At 47.5% G+C, this 22,649-nt stretch overlaps 1 protein-coding gene across 50 annotated transcripts in view; it reads right to left on the bottom strand.

Annotated features, from left to right (window-relative positions):
• The window catches only part of SCRIB (scribble planar cell polarity protein), a 210,447-nt gene that overhangs the window by 46,099 nt on the left and 141,699 nt on the right, over positions 1 to 22,649 (bottom strand). For 18 of the 50 annotated variants that reach the window (XM_024112161.3, XM_008175709.4, XM_024112168.3 and 15 more), the window contains 6 exons: positions 8,208 to 8,258; positions 7,714 to 7,755; positions 6,088 to 6,216; positions 999 to 1,097; positions 763 to 810; positions 195 to 354 (listed from right to left, as the gene is read on the bottom strand). In XM_024112161.3, coding sequence (XP_023967929.1) covers positions 195 to 354; positions 763 to 810; positions 999 to 1,097; positions 6,088 to 6,216; positions 7,714 to 7,755; positions 8,208 to 8,258 — 529 coding nt within the window. The remainder of the gene's footprint in view (positions 1 to 194; positions 355 to 762; positions 811 to 998; positions 1,098 to 6,087; positions 6,217 to 7,713; positions 7,756 to 8,207; positions 8,259 to 22,649) is intronic. The other 32 variants (XM_065582337.1, XM_065582336.1, XM_008175708.4 and 29 more) reach the window with 7 other exon arrangements.

The raw sequence follows: 22,649 nt of genomic DNA, 5'->3' as shown, positions 1-22,649 counted from the left end.
AAGTTTATGAATGGGATGATAGGACAGGGTTGCCTATAAGAGTAGTGAACTGGACTCAGTGACTCAGGAGGTCCCTTCCAGTCCCATGTTCAGTAGGTGGGATCCCCCACTCTCAAAAGCCAACAGGCAGGGGACAGATCCCCCCAAGAGCCACAAAAGAGAAACCTAACACCCCAACACTGACTTCATCGCACCTTCCTCCTCCTTCATTTTCTTCAGGTCATCCTCCCCCACCAGGGAGACACGCTTGGGGGGCTTCTCCACCTGCTGCTGTTTCACCTCGATCTCAAAGTACTTTTGCCTCTCACGAAAGGATCGCTGTTCTGGGCTGTGCAGTCCCCCCGACGACAGCATCTGCAACAGCCACAGCAGCATGTCAGCCACTAAAAGACCCTACCCCATATCCAATCACCCCAGGCAAGTGGTCATGCCTACGTTTCCTGTGTCCCTACCCCACATCCAATCCCCCCAGGCAAGTGCCCTGTGCCCACCTTCCCTGGATCCCTGCCCCGTATCTAATCTCCTTGGGTATATGTCCTATGCCTACCTTCCCCAGGTCCCTTCCTCATATCCAGTCCCTTCAGGCACAGGCCACATGCCTGCTTTCATCAGGTCCCTACCCCATGTCTGAACCCTCTCTCCACACTGCCGCAGATGGGAACTTTGCCTCCTATCTACCCACATGGGGATTCTGCGCTTATCCCCCAAGGTCTGTGATCAAGACTCACAACTCCAACTCTATTTCCAGCCACTGAAACTCACCTCAGGAGAAGCTTTAGGTTTCTCGGTGCTTGTCTGACCATGCGTCTCCTGAGGAGAGAGAGAAAAGGGAAACGTTTGAGAGAGGGGCTCTTTGTCTTTGCCTCACCCATGAAACAGAACAGCACCTCCTGCCCCCATTCTCAGTCCTGACCCACCTGTGATGTTCCCAGTATCCCCATCGTCCCTGCCACCCCGGTGTCTGTGCAGCCAGGTCATCATCCCTGCCCTACCCCTACCTTATTTGCCTGTGACAGGGGAACCGCTGCAAAGGTCTTGTATGCTTGCTTGACACTGACTGGGACATCCTCAGGAGAGGGAGGTGAGGGGGGACGCAGCTGCAGAGACAGAGACCGAAGAGGTCAGGCTAATCATAGATGCTATAAAGGAGAACAGGAAAAGAACCAGCCCCTTATGTGTGTTGAGACCAGAGGGTGGAGCATCAGAGACAGAGCCCCCAGCCTCGGGCAAAGGAGGAGCTGCCATGCACAGTGGCTTCCTTGGACATGAGCATGTTACACTTCTGGCTCTAATGTCCTGGATAGGCCGGTGCCAATGCTTCTGCTGGTGGCAGAGCCTCCTGGGTTCAGTGGGGTTTCACAGGTGGCAGTGCTGCTCCCAGGCTCGTCAGGGATTTCGGCTCAGCCACACCAGCTTATGTCTGCCTGCAAACAATGGGCTCTCTGGGTGGCCATACACTGGACTCCAGTTCCTGAGTCTGGATTGGGTATGCCAGTTTTTAGATTTCCTCACAGTATTTGTGAAGGCCAAGACTATAACAGAGTTAGGCTACCTCTCAGCCTTGTCTCTGGTGCTAGTCTAGTTATCCCTGTAAGAAGGCCTGGCCGTTTCCTCCTGTATTTCAGTGCAGGGGCTATTGCACTCCTACTTAAACCAGCGTCAAAGCAGGTGCCCACGCACCCCTACACTGAGGGCTCCTGTAGATTTCTGTGGTCCTCTTACTTGCATTGAGCACATCTCAGCTGCCTTCTGGGAAGGGATCTATCATCTGGAGGACCCACCATTTCCTCTTCTTGACTCCTTAAGCGTTTCCCCACTTAGCATCTTTGCCGATGTATTGACAGAAAAGACTGAGAAGATCCAACAGGACTTCATGTTCCTTGTAACTTGTCTGCTCTCCTCCTTTCACCTTCTGTCTCCCCACATCCCCAATCCTATCCCAGACACACATCTGCCTTGCCCCTATTCTCACACCCTTCACAACACAACCCACCCTAGTCCCCCGGGATAAAAATCCACCTGTGACCCCCCCACTTCTGCCATCTCCCTCCTCTCCTTCAGCACGTGCCACCTACGACCACTGCCTTGACCTCCTGCCTCCAGTCTCACTATAGTGGGGTGGTCACCCCTCTCCAGCATTGAAGGGGTTAAAGCAGCCCTGGAGAGGGCTGTGGTGGGGGAAAAGATAGTCTGATTGGGGGAAGCAGCCACAGCTGGGGCCAGGCCCCAATTAGGCCACAGCTAGCCCTCTAAGAGGGCTGAGGGCCAGAGACTGAAACTCTCTCTCTCTCTTTTCTTGAGAGAGAGGGACCTGGCTGTCTGGGAGCTGAGAAGGGTACCTGAGGTGGAGCAGTGCTGGGGAAGGGCAGAGGGAGCTGGGGAGGCTGCAGGCCTTGCTAAAAGGGCCAAATAGGCACTGGGGCTGCAGAGGGGCAGCCCAGAAATAGGCAAAGGCTGCAGGTCCTAACCCCCTTGCCGACGATGAGTGGTTTACACACTGCCGTCTGCCCCAGTGAGCGGGGCTAGATGATGACTGGCAGTAGCCACTGAGGCAAGGTGGGAATAGAGGGTTGGGGGTTCCCCTGCGAGGGGAGACCCAGAGCGAGGGGGGTACTGTGGTGAGCAGAACCCCTGGGCAAAGGGCACCAGGGGTTCTGGGAGGGACACGGGGCCAGCAGCAGGTGGGACACCAGCCTGCAGAGGGCGCTCTAGGCTGGAAAGAGCGAATTCCCGAGATGACCAGCAGGAAGCACGGTGCCGGTGAGTCGTCACCCCGTCACATTCACCCTTGACTCTCTCTGTTCTGGTTTCTCCTCTCTCCCCTGAAAAGGGAACACGTCTGCTCATATGCTTTACACTGGCTGCCTATAAACAAACTCTCTGCTCCTAGCCCTTTCCTTCCTATATGGGGACCGGTCCCCTGCTCAGGGCCTCGTGATGGTGGGGGCAACAGCTTTCCTCACTACTGGTTATATGGTTTCTCCCCTTCAATTCCACACTTGATTCCTTCCCTCTTTTCTCGCTTCCTCAGCCCCTTCGGCTGCCTGAACTCAGCCTTGCTTGTTTGCTGCCCTTCTCTTTGCTCTAACTGGTGATGTCTATTCTTGTTTGGTTGCCTTCCCTTCTGCTCAGACTAAACAATAGTCTACCAATCTTGGAAAGACATTTTAAAATACAGTATCTGAATCACTTGAACTCTAGCTCTTCAACCTGGGTCTCATTTGGGCCCAGACAGGGATGTCTGTCCAATTCATAATGTGACTCTTTGAGGCAGGCTGGGTCTCTCTCTAGGTTTTCAATAGTGCCACACAGGCACTGTAAAAAGAAGTAACATGACCATTGGCCTATTTCCATGCTGCAAGTGGACCAGTGTTCTTGTGTGGTAATTCTTGCCAGGCCCCAGAAACCCTGTGCCTGGGCCCCAGAAACCTGCAGATTCCTCTGCGCCTGATGCCATCTTGTAACAATTGCCAATGTGCAAGCAATCCTTCTGCAAATCAGCAATGGTGCAGTGCTCCCCAGTGTGGGGGGCAGAGCCACACAGCTAGGTAACAGCAAGCAGCTGTTGGCTGTTGCCCTGGTGTGTGAGAGATAATGACAGGACAAAAGATCTGAAGGGCTTTATACATCAAGAGAATGTAGCACCTTGTAAGTAAATGAAAGTCTGAGACTCCATCTGCACTGGGGATTTCAGCCACTGGTGTTGGGTGTGTGGAGGCCCAGGAGAATTGAATGAATGGCCTTGGGTAGCCCAGCCAGTACAGCCCAAATGGTGGCTCAGTAATTTAAGCATAGTCCACGATAGAATGGGAGTTTGGACTGAGGATAGTAGTCCCTGGCAACTTTATTCTTCTGGAATGGGTATTCTTTGCCTTAATCGGACAAGGCGGGAGGGAGTGTACGTGGGAGAAAGTAAATGTGATTGGACTCTATCCCCAGGATTTGATTGCTGGGATCCCCACTGTCGCCCGTATGACTGTTCTAAATATCAAGGGCGATGGAACCACACCCATGTGAAACTTACCAATAATAGTTGGGTGAAATGTTCCTACCAACAACCTAAAGGCGAAGGTTGCAAGGTGGCAGGACAGGATAGGTTCTCTGATGCCCTATCTTTAACTTGCCAGCGAGACAATACCACTAGCAAGGACCACGTGGTACGGTGGTTTCAATGGGCATGGCAGCATCATAATGGAACTCGACTATGGGGTTTCAGCCAGTTCTGGTCTAGCACCAATCAGCCAAGATGGGGCTGCGATTGTGTCTGGAAGGCGGGAGCTGGGGCGTGGAAGTGTAGTTACTGTGATTCGTACGGTGACTCAACTGTTGGGGGACCTTTAGGGACCGATAATTATTTATATTTCGAACAACCAGAGGACTCTGAGGCCTGAGATGGTCCCTTTGCTAATGGAACCTGGGCCCTGAAAGGCCATTATTGGATCTGTGGATCCTATGCCTACCGCAGATTGCCTCCAAATTGGTCAGGGGTACGTTACGTTGGCTATATTAGACCCTTGTTCTTTCTATTACCCCAGATGCAGGGAAATAAGTTGGGAGTTAAAGTATATGACGATTTGATCAGAGAAAGGCGGTTCGTGGACTCCACCTTGGCCACCGGAAGCTCCCAAACGTGGGGAGCTCAGGAGTGGCTCCCCGAGAGGATTATCCAACACTATGGACCGGCCACTTGGAATCCCAATGAATTAATATCCGGGGCCAGAGAACCTATTTATAACCTAAATCGAATAATTAGGTTACAGGCTGTTTTGGAAATCTTAACCAATCAAACAGCCGCGGCTCTTGACCTTTTGGCCGATCAATCAACCCAGATGAAGAATGCAATCTATCAGCATCATATAGTCCTCGATTATTTACTGGCGGAGGAAGGAGGAGTCTGTGCAAAATTAAATGAGTCTAATTGCTGTTTACAAATCGACAATAATGGAAAAGCGGTAAAACAGTTAACGAAAGAAATGAGGAAATTAGCCCATGTCCCAGTTCAGACCTGGGGAGGGTGGGATATGGACTGGTTTACTTCCTGGTTACCGCAACTAGGATGGCTCCGAAAAGGTTTCCTCTTCTTTGTACTCTTTATTACACCCCTACTAATCCTAGCTTGCTTTGCTCCCTCTTTAGTTGCGTTAGTCCGACAAATGACCAATCAAATTGTATATCGACAAATGATGGCGCTATACCAGCCGGTGAAAACTGAGGATTGGGGGCCATAGAGCTCTCAAAATGCTTTTAAGGGGGGAAAACCTTGTTAGCGCAAAGGTCAACTATTTGCCTATTATCCCAGCTGCTCCCCACATGCACGAAGCTGTTTTCCGCATACACGTATACAAAACAATCAGTCAAGGAAGTCAGACATATGTATCCTGACGACCCCCAGAAGGATAATCAATCAAGAAAGTCCAACAGATGTATCCTGTTTACCCCTAGAAAGGAATTTAAAAATTCCATAGGTTAGCAGAATGTATGCACACTAAGTTGTTTGTTACTGGGTATAAAAAGGCCTCTCTGCGCTTGTAAGGTGTGCTTCTCCCTCTGGCATTAGTCGAGGGAAGCACCCGCTCAGCTGACTGATCAATAAAGAACTTGAAGCCGTCTTCTAGACTCCCGTGCCTCCTTGGGGTAATTGGGTAGCTCCAGGGGGAAACGAGCCCATTTGGCTAACACTAGTGCAGCTGCACTGATGGAAATCCTGGCACAGACAAGCAAAGCCGCCATGTGCCACTGTGCTGCTCACCCCTGTTTGAAACCAGAGTAAGCAGCACGGGTGCAAAGCAGGAATCTGTCTGTCTTTTCTGGGGTTCTCACCAGGATAGCATCACTGGTGGTTAGCCAAAGATGGCTGTAACGAGGGCAAATCCCAGTGTACACAAGACTACGGAGCACCCAGCACTCCAGTGCCTTTCAGATAGGGCGGAGAGCTCCTGCAGGGACCAGAGAGGGTTGGTTGGCGTTTGGGCCCATAATGAGCATCACTAGGAGGGTGTGTGTAGCTTGCCCGCCAGGAAGGGTGGCACAACCACCACCAGGCACAGGCTGACTCAGCTCAGTGAGAAGGAACTGCAGGCCACTTACAGAGTTCTGGACACTGGAGCATGACTCAGGTTGCTGGAAGGGGTTGGGGCTGTCTCTGCCCTCCGAACTAGGCAGGGCAGCATTTTGTCGCACCCGGGAGAGAGGCTGAATGACGCCCGGCTTGGTCTGCTTGTGCCCACACCACACAACAGGGAAAAGGCAGAGTAAGGGACAAGAGACAGAAAAGAGAGACAAGAAAAGTTAGGGCAGCAAGACATCCCTGGCATGCAAAAGAGGGGGGCAGATCCTGTTTGAAACTCTTGGGCGCAGCTTCTCCGCCACACTGCCAACCCAGTCAGAGGCAGCAGGCTGCGAAAGGGATAAAGGCACCTTATCAATAGCCCCCATTGATATGTGGGAGGGAGAGCAACAGCAGCTATCCAGCACCAGCCAACACCCCAGGATCGCGATGTGCAGAACTAGACAAGCAACAAGGCCATGGCAGGGCCCAGTGGCTCCGCACAAGCCCAGGGCACAAGCACAAGTCTGCAGTGCAAGTAGGCAGCTTCCAGAGGTGCAGGAGGGAAGTGTAAGAGCGAGCTGGGGAGAATGTGGGAGTCGTAAATAGGAGATGCAGATGACAAACAGCAGTTAGTGGCTGGTGTCAGGAGTGAGAGAGAAAAGGATAAGCAAGCACCGAGGGCTCCAGTGGCAGATTGGGGCAGAAGCAGCGATGTGAGAGGGGACTGGGGTGTTGAGGCTAAGACTAGAGCCAGTTACTCTGGGGTGTTTCGGGGAGATGAACAAATGTGAGACACTGGAGAGAGGGGTAGCAGAGAAGCAAGTGAGCAAGCAAAAGAGAGCCACCAGAGCAAGTACAAGAGGGAGCAAGGCTGTGGAATATTCACACTGAATTTTGAGAAAAGGGAAAAAAATAAGCCTTTGTGCATTTGTGCAAATGTGAGGCGTGGCAGTGAGCAGCGTGCAAGGAAAGGAGAGTGTGTGGCCTGGCAGTAAACAGAATGCAAGGAAAGCAGAGGGCAAGACCTGGCAGTAAGCAATGTGCAAGGAAAGGAGAGTGTGTGGCCTGGTGGTAAGCAATGTGCAAGGAAAGGACAGTGTGAGGCCTGGCAATGAGCAGAGTGCAAGGACAGGAGTGTGCAGCCTGGCATGGATCACAGTGCGAGGAAAGGAATGAGAGGCCTGGCAGTGAGCATAGTGCCAAGAAAAGGGAGTGTGAGGCTTGGTGGTGAGCAGAGTGTGAGGAAAGAAGAATGTGAGGCCTGGCAATGAACTGAGTGCGAGGAAAGGAGAGGGCGAGGGCTGGTTGTGAGCAGCGTGCAAGGAAGAGAGAGGGTGAGGCGTGGGGGTGAGCAGAGTGCAAAGCTTGGCATGGATCACAGTCTGAGGAAAGGAGAGTGCAGGGCCTGGCAGTGAGCAGAGTGTGAGGAAAGTCGAGGCCAAAGGCTGGCAGTGAGCAGAGTGCGAGGAAAGGCGAGGGGAGGCCTGGTAGTGTGCAGAGTGCGAGGAAAGTCGAGGTCAAAGGCTGGCAGTGAGCAGAGTGTGAGGAAAGGAGAGTTTGCAGTCTCGCAGTGAGCAGTGTGTGAAAGAGGGAGGTTGCGAGGCCTGGCAGTGACGAGTGTGCAAAGGAAGAAGAATGAGAGGTCTGAGGGCAGAAGCACTTACTGATTTGCTGTCATCCTGCGGTGGGATGAAGTTTATGGAAGCCTGAAAACAGACAAGAAAATGTAAATTGAGAGTCCTGCCCAATTTGAGAGCAATACCAGAGCTCCCATTCTACCCTTCCCAGCTCCTCCTGTCACGTGCAGGGAGAGGCCTGGAGTTCTCACTCTGTGCAGCCCATGGCATCAACCCCTAGTGCCACCCCAGCATAGCCTGTCCTAGCCCTGGCTTAACACCCCGTGCTCTCATAGCTTGTTACTGAGTTTGAGCAAAGCAATTGACATCACAGCTTTTCTGCCATGAAGCACTCACAGACACCAGCCCAGCAGCAGCTAGCAGAAAGGAGCAGAGGGGGAACAGCTTCTATCCCCTTGGGGCCCTGGCCCGACAACTGCTCCCCACAGCACAGGTCTCAGCAAATACCAAGTCTGTGAGACAGTGGAGCCAAGGAACGTGCTAAGAGCAGCAGCACACACTGCACACCAAGAGGCACTTACAAAGCGAGTCTCCCTGCCTGACAGGTGAGCAGGCCGAAGGGCTGCAGGTGGCTGGAGAGGGGCAGCACCAGGGAGAACCGAGAGGGGAGAGAACCAGAGAAACACTGAAGACACCAAGGTTCCTGCAGGGAAGGCAGAGACAAGCACCCCTTTCCCCAGAGCTGAAACTCCCCTTCCTCAAGCCCCACAGTGAGCATGCTCACTCAGCCTTTTCTAACCCACGGCAGAGAGAGGAGCCCCCAGCCCAACTGCTCCTCACCTGCCACAGAGAAAGGACCCAGCACCTGCTTCTCAGCAGGGAACAACCCCTTCCCCACTGCCTCCAGCCCACCACGTGCAGAGAGGGGAGGCCTTGCTGGCTTCTCCCCTGCCAAAGGATCACAGGATTTATCAGAAGGGACCATTATGATCACCTAGTCTGACCTCCTGCCTAGCCTGACCTCCTGCCCAGACATCTTCAGCCAGGGATTCCTTCGAGCCCAGTAAATTGTGTTTGAACTAGAGTGTGTCTTTTACATTATGAGATGCACATAGTTGAAGGCCAGAAGGGATGATTATGATCATCTAGTTTGGCCTCCTGTCTATGACAGACAAAAGAACCCCACGCAGTGACTCCTGCATCAACTAAGTAAATTGATCCAATGGTTAATTATCTTCACTGTTAAAAATTTGCAATTTATTTCTAATCTGAATTTGTCTAGCATCAGCTTCCAGCCAATGGATATGGGTTTTTTTGACCAGTTTGAAGAGCCATCTTTTCTAGCCAGACTGAAGAGCCATACCACTATCAGAAATCCCTTCCTCATGTAGGTATTTGTAAAGCATGATCAAGTCACTTCTTAACTTTCTCTTGGATAAATTAAGTAGATTTTTCTTTAATCTCTCACTACAGGGCAGTTTTTTCCAGACCTTGAATCATTCTTATAGCTCCTTTTTGAAGTGAGGACACCAGAAATGGACACAGTATCCAGTAATAGTTTCATTAATGCCAAATAAAAAGATAATACCACCTTCTTACTCCCACTTGTTAATTCCCTGCTTGCATATCTGAGGATCACATTCACCATCTTAACTACAGCATTGCACTAAGTACTTTTCAGTGTCACTGCATTTCAGGATATAGTCCACATCTTGTAAGTCTTACATTCTTTGTTCTTCGATATATGATCTTGCATTTAGCTATAATAAAACACTTTGTTCAAATGAGCCCACTTTACCAAGTGATCCAGATTGGTCTGTATAAGCGACCTGTCCCCATCATTATTTACCACACCACCAATTTTTGGATCATCTGCAAATTTTATTAGCAATGATTTTGTTTTTTCTTCCATATCATTGATAATGACAGTGAATAGCACTGGGTCAAGAATAGACCACAGTGAGAGCCCATTAAAACATCTCCTTTGGTAACAATTCCTTTGGTATAATTACTTTTTGTGAGCTATCCATTAACCAGATTTTAATCCATTTAATGTAGGCCACATTGATTTTCTTGTGCTAATTGTTTTAAACATCAGAATGGCAATTGTTTGCATTTCCTAACAGCTTATTTGTACTCATTGCTATCAGCTTCCCCATTTTTCCATTTATATAAAGTCCAAATCAACCACCCCAATCTTCCCATCATTCATTCAAGCATGTCTGCTAGTTATATGGTATCTGCATAAGCTAAAAAGCTCAATTCTAGATCACCCAACATCACGCCCTTCGACTTGTATACCATTCTGAATATCCAATTTAAGAATATGATGAAAAGGGACTGTGATTCTATACCTGCTTATTGTACACCAAACTTTGACTTGAACCAGTAGCTTAATATTCACCAATTCATACGGCACTACAGGAGTTTTCATACGTAACTTTTATAATTGCAGTTATCCTATCTGGAACTCCACATGATTTTAACTGCTTTCTATAATGCTTCCCTCCAAACCAAATCAAATGCCTTTGTGAAGTCAATGAAAACAGCAAACATTTTCAATCCCCATTCTCACTTTTTTTCATCAACTGTTGGCGTGTGAATATCTCATCAATGCAACTTTGGCCTGGTCTGAAGCCACACTGTTCCACACCTACTAATTCTTCTAAAACGGGCTTTAATCTGTTGACAATTGCTTTCATCATGATTTCTCCCTGTACTGGTAATAAGCTTATACCTCTATAATTATTCAGATCTGCAGGATCTCCTTTCTTCACGATTGGTTCCACTACTGCCTTTGCTCCCATACCTGCTTATATATTTTTCCTAGAGCTTTGATAGCACTTGTCCCACCAGCTCAGCTGTTAGATTGTCTATTTCCTCCAGCTTTCCCATTTTTAACTGCTTCACTGCTCTTTCTATTTCTTTTTCTGATGGTGGTTCAGTGCTGCTATCCATTCTGCCTTGCAAGCTTCCCTGTTCATTTAGCATGTCTAGACAGGGTTCAGCACTTTATCCAAATGCTCCTTCCCTGCTTCCAGCTCCTCTTCAGCAATTGTTCTCAGTTCTCTGTTAGCCTTTCTTACCACTTGCATAGTTGGCTTGATCATATTTTCCATAGAACATATCCTTTTTGTACATTGTTTTCATAGCTTGTTTTCCTGACACCTCCTCCAGTTGTTCAGCTGCTTCTCTTCAGAACTTTTGCTTGTCCAATCTGCCATTTCTTCACTGCTTTGCATAACACTTTTATTTCTTCCACGTTCCCAGAAGTCTTGTTTTTACACTTTTGCTGTAATGCCAAGAAAATGAAGTGGGAGCATCTCGGAAATGGGACAAGAGATAAAGTGCTGAAAGGCAGCAGTAGAGAAGCTATAGAACAAGTAAAATGTTATGTGTACCTAGGAAGCTTGATCATTGTTAATGGTTCCATCAAGAATGAAGTTAAAAGAAGATTTGCTTTAGCTACAAGTGCTACATAGATATTGATGAAATTACAGACTGATAAACACATATTTGGTACCAACGTGAAAATTTATCAGACAAGTGTACTAACGGTATTAGTCTTAGGTCTGGAAGCAGCTGCTTTAAATGAAACAGACATTAGAAAGCTGGAGGCAGTAGACAATGGCAGGTGGAAATGAAGAAGACAAAGTAGGATGTGAAGTCAGGGTATGGTATTGGCTGTAACTGAAAAGATTACAGTGGTGGGGACACTATAGACAACAGAGGATAGGATGGCAAAGAAAATAATGCAACGCCCGGTTTTTAAGGCCCGGCTTGACAAGGCCCTGGCTGGGATGATTTAGTTGGAGTTGGTCCTGCTTTGAGCAGGGGATTGGACTAGATGACCTCTTGAGGTCTCTTCTAACCCTAATATTCTATGATAACGCAACCAAGATCAGCCAAACCTAGAGGCCGACCATCGACTAGATGGCAGAACATCATACACATTGGCAAGATCAAGCTGTGTTTAATGGAGGAACAAGCCACGGACAGGAATGAAGTTCCCCATGTCTGTAAAGATGCTTTGGGATGAGAATTATATATAAATTGGTAATTTCACCTCTCCTCTTAACCAAGATGGTTTTTTTTATCAAAGTAGCCTTTTTTCATGATTGCAGAATTGCACTTTTTTGAGCAGCTAATAAAACATGAGCATTTTTGTTTATTGCAGTATGGTTTTAGCCATGCCAGTCCCAGGATACACTACTCTACAGCCAAAATGCTTCTGAAATAAATGTAGTCAAACTTTACTAATTCTGGGTCACTGAGAACGAAAATGATGCTTAAAATTGTTGATTGGCTCTAGTTTTCAAGATATGCTATTGGGTCAGTATATACGACCCTTGACTTGGGAATGGCAGAGGATAAGTGAGTTATAAAGGGAAGGGATCTCAATTTAAACCAGAAATGACTAAAATACATCTTTGACTGGATCTATGAATAAATCTATGACTGGGTTTGGACAGTACTTGCTTTTTAGGCAAAACAATGAATGATGCAATCTGAAGCTGGTATTGCCTCATACATGATATGAATTGCATCATGTTATTCCTAGAAGTCATGGATGATGCAATCATAACGAAGCTTACATCACTCTGCTGAACAAATTGCCCTATATCAGCTCTAGAAATCATACAGTGTCGTGCTCTCTTATTTGTCAGTGTTTGATTTTGCAAAGGAACACATTTCTGTTTAGCCAAAGTGAGCAGAGATGCCTCGTACTTGTGTGAACAGTGCAGATAACTTCTGCTATGTTTGTAGTGAAGTGACTTTTGCATCACAAAAGCGCAGTATAACCACTATGGTTAAGAAAGCCTATTACCTTTATTTTGGCTGCAAAATTGGAGATCAGGACAAGAGGTGGGCCCCACACATATGCTGCAACACTTGTGCAACAAATCTTCGCCAGTGGTTGAACAGGAAAAGGAAATCTATGCCTTTTGCAGTGCCAATGATTTGGAGAGAGAGAGCCAACAGATCATACCAGCAATTGTTACTTCTGCATGGTGCCTCCAGTTGGGAAAGGTGTGTCAAAGAAGAAAAAGTGGACTGTGCATTATCCAAACATTCCATCAGCTATACGCCCAGTACCTCACGGAGAAGGACTGCCGGTTCCTGATGCACCAGAATCATTCTCACTTGAGTCAGACGAGGAAGAGGAAGAGGATGAAACTTCTGGTCCTGAACCATCAATGTCACAGGACCCACATTTTCTCCCATCCTCCTCCTCTGAATCACACCTCATAACACAAGGTGAACTGAATGACCTTGTCAGGGATTTGGAACTACCCAAGAGTAAGGCAGAGCTGTTGGGCTCCAGACTACAGCAGTGGAAGCTCCTGGCAGGTGATGTTAGGGTTTCCATGTTCCGTGACCGTCAAAAGAATCTTGTCCCATTCTTCTTCATGGAAGGTGATCTTGTAGCCTGCAACAACATCGATGGTGTGATGGCAGCCCTCAACATCGTTCACGATCCAGATGAGTGGAGACTGTTCATTGATTCATCAAAGACAAGTCTTAAAGCTGTTTTACTGCATAATGGCAATGTTTTGCCATCAATTCCAGTTGGTCATGCAGTCCATATGAAGGAAACCTATGACAACATGAAACAACTTTTGAGGTGCATAAACTATGACCAACATCAGTGGCAGCTTTGTGGCGATTTGAAGATTGTTGCTCTCTTGCTTGGTCTGCAGACTGGATACACAAAGTACTGCTGTTTTCTCTGCGAATGGGATAGTCGTGCAAGAGATTCCCACTACATCAAGAAAGATTGGCCACTCCGACAGTCATTGGAGCCTGGGAGGAAAAGTGTTCAGCATCCACCACTTGTTGAATCAAGGAAGATTTTGTTACCACCCTTACACATCAAGCTGGGTCTGATGAAGAACTTTGTCAAGGTCATTGACAAAACACAAGCAGCTTTCAAGTACCTCCGTGGAAAATTTCCAAGGTTAAGTGAACCTAAGATAAAGGAAGGTGTCTTTGTTGGTTCTCAAATTCGTGAACTTCTTCGAGATGATGCATTTGACCATGCACTGTGTGGCAAGGAAAAGACGGCATGGAAAGCCTTCCAGTTAGTGGCAATAAATTTTCTCGGAAACAACAACGCCGACAACTACAGGTTGTTGGTGGAAAACCTCCTCAAGGCATACAAAAGCCTTGGTTGCAACATGTCACTAAAGCTACATTTTTTGCACTCTCATCTAGATTTTTTTCCACCGAACTGCGGAGCAGTGAGCAACGAGCACGGCGAGCGATTTCACCAGGACATTGCAACAATGGAGAAACGCTATCAGGGCAAATGGAGCCCATCAATGCTTGCAGACTATTGCTGGACAGTGACAAGAGATGCTCCATTTAATGAATACAAGAGACAAGCCAAGAAGCGCCGAGTAGACACTGAATAGGACTAAACTATGTACATAATAGTTTTTTGCCTTTTGTTTCATAATAAATTGTATTTATATAACCCTTTTGCTGATTTTTAAAGTGTTACATAAACAGGACAGGTGAAATATTATCATGTAAAGCAACCATAAACACATGAAAAGACCTAGGGGGTTTACAATTTATGATTAAAACTCTATCTACACAATATACATAGACATAAAATGTAAAAACTTAAATATCTTAGAAACAGTAGCCAATCAGTTGTTTTAATTGTCATATTTGAATTCAGCACATCAAAATACATAATAAATCGCACATTTTATCTCTGAAGCAGACGACTTCTCAAAAATTGTAGACCAGTGATATTAGAGAGACAAGGTGGGTGAGGTAATATCTTCTATTGGACTAACTTCTGTTGGTGAGAGAGACAAGTTTTCGGGCTGACACAGAGCTCTTCTTCAGGCCTGGGAAAGATACTCAGAATATCACAGCTAAATATAAGGTTGTTTACAGCTTGGAACAGAGTGTTGAACATAAGAAGTGACCATGTTGTAAGAGACCACAAAATGAAGTGTGCAGTTAACACCTCTACAGCTGTAGTACAGAGGAGGCTTAGTGGATCATAGATTGTTGTAATGAGCCATAAATCTAGTGTCTTTATTGAGTCCATGATTTTTAGTGTCTAACAAAGAAATGTAATGTCCCAGACTCGTCTTTTGAAGGTGTTGCACAGGCTTCCTTTGAGGATGAGGACTAAGAGGTCAGATATGGAATGATCACTTTGTGAAAAATGTTCGCTCAGGGGTGATATGGTGTTTTTGTCTTGTATCATTTTCCTGTGTGAATTCATTCAAGAGAGTAGTGATTGTCTCGTTATACCCACATAGTTGTTATTGGGGCCTCTAGTGCACTGGATGTGGTACATTTTTCTTCCCACTCAACTTTGTTGTGATAATTGGACCTACAAATTTACCCTAATTGTGAGTTCAACTGTAAAAGTACACAAAAGTTTGAAAGCATCACAATAATCTTTAATAATTAATGTTGATGAGAAAAGTTGCAAAAGGGAGACAGACTAAATTAGTACAAACCAAAAGGTCTACTGAGGGTGACCAGATGTCCTGATTTTATAGGGACAGTCCCGATATTCGGGGCTTTGTCTTACATAGGCGCCTGTTGCCCTCCACCCCGTCCCAATTTTTCACACTTGCTATCTGGTCACCCTACCTGATATAATTCAAGGACAGTGTTAAGATCATGCCCGCTAAACTAGAAAAGTGCAGAACCAGAAATCAGTGAACCAAAATTGGTGTGTTGGAAACTAGGCCTAATCGGTGGGCAAAATAATGAGAGGATGAGATGGGCTTGGTTCTTGGCAGGTAAAAAGCCAGTGCATGCCTGATGTGGAGGGACTGAAGTCTCTTCTCTTCAGGAGAAGTGTGGCGATTTGGAAAAAAGAACAGGTAAGTGAATAAACTGGTTAAGATGGAAATCGGAGATTATCGTGGGTAGAAATTTAGGGTGAAGGTGAAGAAATATTTCACCCTTGTGACATATTGCAAGGGTGGAGGGTCCATTATGAGGGGTCCCAGTTCACTGACCCTCTTGGCTGAAGTGATGGCCACTAGAAACACCACCTTCCTGGATAGGTGGGACATGGAATATCGCTGAGAGGTCTAGAAAGTTTTGACAGCACATAGCTAAGATTCCATAGTGGTACTGGTTTAATGACTGGCGGGAAAGCCTTGATGAGGCCCTTCATGAACCACATCATAGTTGGGTGGCTAAAGACAGAGTACCAGTCTGCTGGAGGGAGGAAGGTATGAACGGCTGCTAGGTGCACTTGTAATGAGGTGATCAAGATATCAGGGTTCTTTAGAGACAGGAGGTAATCTAAAATGATAGGGGATGCTTGAAGATACTGCCTGAGACTGACTGTGCTGCACCCAGGCAGAGAAGTGTTTCCATTTAGCCAAATAACAGGTTCTGATCAATTCTTTTCTACTGTGGGTAAATATAGCCTGGACAGGGGATGAACAAGAGCGCTCTACTTCCAATGCCCATCCGAACACCAGGCCATGAGCTGGAGAGAACCTGGGTTGAGGTGTTTGGCCCTGCGTCAAGAGTTCTGAGAAGGGGTGGATTTTGATTGGAGGGTGGGCTGACATTGACAAAAGCTCTGGAAACCAATACTGTCTGGGCCAGTAGGGTGCTAGGAGAACGACGTTGGCCTGATGACATATTTTTCTGAGCACGTGTCTGCAGCAGGCTGGGAGGAAAGGCAGATCTGAACCTGCTCATCCTCGATCCCAGGAAAGTGTTACCTTGGGAGTTGCAGCTTATGGCTCCCCTGGAACAATACAGGGGAAGTTTTTTGTTTGTTTGGGATGCAAAGCGGTTCCATGAGGTGTGCCCCACTGCGCGAAAATGTCTGGGAGTAGAGTCATGTATTCCCACTCATGGTCCACTGAGAAGCACCTGCTGAGGTTGTCTGCTAAGGAGTTGGGAACTCGCGGGAGGTATGCCGTCTGGATTGTGATGTTGTGTCTAATGCACCAGTTCCAAAGCCTGACTGCCTCCAGATGCAGTGGGAGAGATCTCGCTCCTCCCTGTTAGTTTATGTAGACCACGGTGGTGATACTGTCCAACATCACTTGGAGGTGGAGGGAGCGAATGAGTGGGAGGAAGGCCTTGCATGCAAGGGTGAGTACCCACAGCTCCAGGGTGTTGATATATAGTCTGGCCTCCTGTGGGGTCCATATGCCCTGAGCAGTGTGACTGTTCAGGTGGGTGCCTCACCTCAGAATGGATGCATTTGTTACAATGGTGACAGTGGCAGTAGAAAAGGGAACTCCCAGATGTACCTTGTCTGGGTTTGATCACCAAATGAAGGAGGAGGTGACCTGGTAGGAATGGTCACCTTAGAGTTGATGTGGTTTGTTGGATGAGTGGACCAAATTGAGCCAGGCCTGCAGGCAATGTAGATGAAGCATGGCAAAGGGGTGCCATATGACCTAGAAGCAATAGGCACATTTACACTGTAGTCCTCGGTCTGTGGGAAATCAAAGCATTAGGCTGTGCATAGTTTATAACCTTTCTGAAAGGAGGAAGGCTCTTGCAGAAACAGAGCCCTGATAAAGTTTATTGTACCGTGGGGGATAAAACAAACTTTTCTCTGTTTGTACGAATCCCCACGGCTGCAAGACTTCGAACAAGGAATTAAATAGCCAACCAGCCCTCCTGACAGTGACCTACCAGGAGCCTATCTTCAAGATATGGAAAGATTCTGTAGCCCTGATGGCTCATCTGGGCCACTACCTTGGAGAAAACTTTCGTAATCACTCTGGGTGCCATCACTAGCCCAAAGGGGAGGACTCAAAATTGGAAATGCTCCCAGCCCACCATAAACTATAGGACCTCTTGTGGGAGGGGTGAATGTCTATATGAAAATATGCATACTTTGTGTTGAGAGCCACGAACCACATCCCACTTGAAGAGAGAGGTTTACAACCACAAATCATTCCCCATAATAATACCAGGGGCCAAGCTTCTGGATGCTGTATCTGCTGTATCAACTGCAGCCTGAAGAGCCATTTTCGCTACCAACTTGCCTTTCTCTAGAAGGGAGAGGAGCTGGGCTCCATCCTCAGAGGAAAGTTTGTCCTGAAACGCCACCAGCCTAGAGTAGTTATTAAAGTCCTATTTAGCTAGCAGGGACTGGTAACTGGTGATGAGGAATTGCAAACCTGCAGAGAAGAAGGTCTTTCTCCCCACGAGGTCCAGTGTCTTAGAGCCATTATCTGATGGGTGCTCCTTAGGTATTGTGACCTATTACATTCCGTAGCAGCCTGTACCACCAGGGAGTTGGAGACAGGGTGGGAGAACAGAAATTCAGCTCCCTTTGCCAGGATGAAATAGCGCCTCTCAGCTTCTTAGGTGTGGGGGTGTATGATGCTGGGGTGCGCCAGACCAATCTCGCCGGTTCCAGTATGGCCTCATTAACTGGGAAGGCGAACTTACTTGGGCCCTGAGGCTGCAGAATGTTCCACAGTCAGTAATGTGGGTCTTGGACTTCCTCCAGAGATATCTGAAGATTACTAGCCACTCTTCATAGTAAGTTCTGGTATTGCCTATAGTTGCCTGGTAGGGATGAGGAAGAAGGAGAGTCTGCCTCATCTGGGGAAGAATAGGAGATTCCTGTTGGAACCATCAGTACCTGTGGTTCCAGTTCAACATTCTCCTCCTCTTCCTCATACACCAATGAAACTGGTTGCTGCTGCAAGAGAGAAGAGTGAAAAGATCACAGCGTGTCTTGTACAAGGATCCCATGACTGCCAATATGCCCAGAAAGAGGAGCCAAACATTTTGGGGGGATCCCATGACATGGGGTACCATTGGTCCCTAGGGAGGTTGTATCCATAAGGGTAGAGAATAAGAGTCCTGGATCACCTGTCCAGGCTTGGCTCTCTCCATGGGGATAAAGGAGGGACTGGCTCCTCAGATTTGTCCAAATCTGAAAATTGCTCCTGTTGGAATGGCGGAGCCATTGGTACTCAGGCAATCCAGCCTGATGATTGTAAGTGAGATGGCTCCTGGGACACCGAAGCAGTATCATTTTCCATGTAGTAATGTCCCTCAGGAGGGCTAGGCCAGAGAAGAGGAGAGACATCCTCTGGTGTCGTGTAGGTCTCTGTGCACCCCAGTGTGCGGGGAGTTCTGATGGTTGGCACCAACAGTACCGGTGCATCCCTGGTTGTGGTGTGCTCTTTGGGCAGATGCTTCAGTACTGTAGAGTCTGGAACGGCACTTGTGGGTGGAACTGGTGGATTATGGTCCTTGTGCTTCAGTACCAGAGTCACCGACGGAACCAGCACATCCTTCTTCCTAAGGTCTTTACCCTCCAGCCTGATTTTTTTTTTTTTTTTGCTAAGTCCGTTCTTTAGGATCTGTGTGTAAGGGCTTGCCCGACCTTGATGGGCTTAGGGAAGAACTGTCTCTTATGAACAGACCTCATAGGACTTTAAAGTCAGAAGGGACCATCGTGATCATCTAGTCTGATCTCCTGCACTCTGCAGGCCACAGAACCTCACCCACTCCTGAAATAGACCCTAACCTCTGGATGAGTTACTGAAGTCCTCAAATCATGGTTTAAAGACTTCAAGTTATAGAGAATTCACCATTTACACATTACTAGTTGATACCTGCAAGTGACCTGTGCCCCATGCTGCAAAGGAAGGTGAAAAACCCCGAGGGTCTCAGCCAATCTGACTTATGGGAAAATTCCTTCCCAACCCCAATATGGTGATCAGTTAAACCCTGAGCATGTGAGCAAGACACACCAGGCAGATACCTGGGAAAGAATTCTCTGTAGAGTAACCATCTAGTGTCACATCTCTAGCCATTGGGGATTTTTGCTACTGGCAGTTGCTGATGGGCCACATGCCATCGTAGGCAGTCTCATACCATCCCCTCCATAAACTTATCAAGCTCAGCCTTGAAGCCAGTTAGGTTTTGTGCCCCACTGCTCCCCTTGGAAGGCTGCTCCAGAACTTCACTCTTAGAAACCTTCATCTAATGGGAGGAGGGATAGCTCTGTGGTTTGAGCATTGGCCTGCTAAACCCAGGGTTGTGAGTTCAATCCTTGAGGGGGCCACTTAGGGATCTGGGGCAAAATCAGTACTTGGTCCTGCTAGTGAAGGCAGGGGGCTGGACTCGATGACCTTTCAAGGTCCCTTCCAGTTCTAGGAGATGGGATAGCTCCATTAATTTAATTTAATTTCAAGCCTTAACTTGTTGATGGCCAGTTTATAGCCATTTGTTCTTGTGTCTACATTGGTGCTTAACTTAAATAACTCCTCTGCCTCCCTGGTATTTATCCCTCTGATGTATTTATAGACTGCAATCATATCTTCCCCCCAGCCTTCTTTTGGTTAGGCTAAGCAAGTCAAGTGCTTTAAGTCTCCTCTGATAAGGTAGATTTTCCATTCCTCGGATCATCCTAGTAGCCCTTCTTTGCACCTGTTCCAGTTTGAATTCATTTTTCTTAAACATGGGAGACCAGACTTCACACAGTATTCCAGATGAGATCTCACCAGTGCCTTATATAATAGTAACAAGGAGTCTGGTGGCACCTTAAAGACTAACAGATTTATTTGGGCATAAGCTTTCGTGAGTAAAAACCTCACTTCTTCGGATGCATATATATAATAGTACTAACACTTCCCTGTCTCTATTGGAAATATCTCACCTGAGGCATCCTAGGACTGCATTAGACTTTTTCACCGCCGCATCACACTGACAGCTCATAGTCATACTGTGATCAGTCAACACACCCAGGTCTTTCTCCTCCTCTGTCACTTCCAACTGATAAGTCCCCAGTTTATAGTATAAATTCTTGTTGTTAGTCCCTAAATGCATGATCTTGCACTTTGCATTAAATTTCATCCCATTTCTATCACTCCAGTTTACAAGGTCATCCAGATCTTCTTCTATGATATTCCTGTCCTCCTCCCTATTGGCAATACCTCCCAACTTTGTGTCATCCGCAAATTTTATTAGCACACTCCCACTTTTTGTGCCAAGGTTAGTACTAAAAATGTTAAATAAGACTGGTCTCAAGACCGATCCCTGAGAAATGCCACTTGTAACCTCCCTCCAGCCTGACAGTTCACCTTGACCCAATGTACTCACCCCTTTAACCAGTTCCTTATTCACTTTTCAATTCTCATATTAATCCCCATCTTCTCCAATTTAACTAATAATTTCCCTCATTGGGGATTTGTCCTTATGTCCAAGAGAGTATCTCTTGCTCTCATGGAGGGAAGCCCTACTGTAGTGGGGTGGTCACCCGCTCCTGCCCTGAGGGCTTAGAACAGCACAGCAGAGGGCTGGGGCTGAGGCAAGCAGCTCCCAGGCTGATTGGGGAAGTAGGCACAGCTGGGAGCCATGCCCCAAACAGACCACAGCTGGCCTCTATAAAAAGGCTTTGAACCAGGACCACAGACACTCTCTCTGTTTGTAGAGGGAGAAGGCTGCTAGGGAGTTGAGAAAGTACCTGTGGGGAGCAGGGCTGGGGGAAGGCCAAGGGAGCTGGGGTGCTCTGGCCTGGAAAACCCCAGGCTGCAGCCTAGTCTAAGGCCAATTGGGTGCTGGGGTTGCAGAGGGCAGCCCATGGGTAGGCCGAGGCAGCAGGTCCAAACCCCCCTTGCCTGTGATGAATGGCTGAGACACTGCAGTCTGCCTCAGTAAGTGGGGGCTAGATGGTGACTGGCAGCAGCCAAATACTGAGGTGAGGTGGGGATAATGGGTGGGGGTTCCCCTGAGTGGGAAGACCCACAGAAACTGTGGGGGTACTGGCTGGGGGCAGCACCCAGAGAAAAGGTCATCTGGGGTCCGGGAGGGACATGGGGGCCAAGCGGCAGTGGGATGCCGGCCTGCAGAGTGCGCTCTGGGTGCTGCAGAGCTAATTCCCGAGACGACCAGCAGGAGGCGCTGCAGGGGTGAGTCCTGCACCATTACACCTGCAATATCTTTGGGCTTAGAAACCAAGGGCTCCACTCCTAAGGACTTGCTTGGAGACATGTTGCTCCTTTGGTGAGGCTGATGTTCAGGGCGGGTCTCTCTGGCCCAGATCAGAGAGGGGCCTCATGGCTTTCTCCATTAAGAGTTTTCTATGGCAAAGCTCACAGGCTTTGCGCATTCTCAGTGGCAACGAGTGACAAATGCTGCACTTCCCCGAAATGTGTGCCTCACCAAGATGGTAGAGGCAGCATTGGTGTTCATCACTGACAAAGAAGGATCTTTCTAGGGCAAGAGATGCAGTTTTTGAAGCCTGGAACTCTAGGCATAGCCCCAGTCACAGAGAGGGAGTCCCCGGTCCGGGGAAACAAACTACACTAAGTATACAAAAATTAACTGTACCAAGCTAAAAGAGTAACTATTTACTATTTTATTTACAGGTTTTCTGAAAGGCTGAAGCAGGTGAGGACACTGGATTCTGACTCAGGCCATGAGGCGGTAAGAAGGAAGTGAGGGGGCATCGACCCACACTCCCTTTCATACCCTCACTTGGAAGCATAAGAAGATCAATTGTGCATGTATAGGCCAACGGACACTGCTTGTTAAAATCTCTGGACTTGGCCACATTGTGTGCATGCATATCCCCACATGTGGAATACACATAGGGAGCAACACTTGAAAAAGAACCATTTCTTCTTCTTTGGATGATTGCACGTCTCACAAGCAGATTATCCTGGAGGTGGGCCTGTCAATGAAGAATAACTCATCTGAAACTAGCATCATTCCTGGATTGGTGGGAAATGGCATAACAAGTAGCAAAGGTGTGGACTGATGACGAACTTGCTGCTTTGCAAATTTCCCGAATGGGCATTTGCTCCAGTCAGTGGGCCAGCACTCTAGCTGGTGGAGTCACATTTGCCAACTGGTACCACAAACAAATGCATGAAGAAATGCAGGAGGAAATCCTCTGAGTGGAAACCATCTGGCCTTTCATTCTGTCTGCAACTGCAATAAACAACTGTGTTGAGGACCGAAAAAATTTAGTGTGGTCCAGGTAGAAGGCTAAAGCTCTTCTCACATCTAAATAATGAAGTTGCTCCTCATCT

Source organism: Chrysemys picta, chromosome 2 (genome assembly GCF_011386835.1).
Source record: "Chrysemys picta bellii isolate R12L10 chromosome 2, ASM1138683v2, whole genome shotgun sequence".
In the NCBI taxonomy this organism is placed as follows: Eukaryota; Metazoa; Chordata; order Testudines; family Emydidae; genus Chrysemys; species Chrysemys picta.
This window is presented reverse-complemented; position numbering and strand designations above follow the sequence as displayed.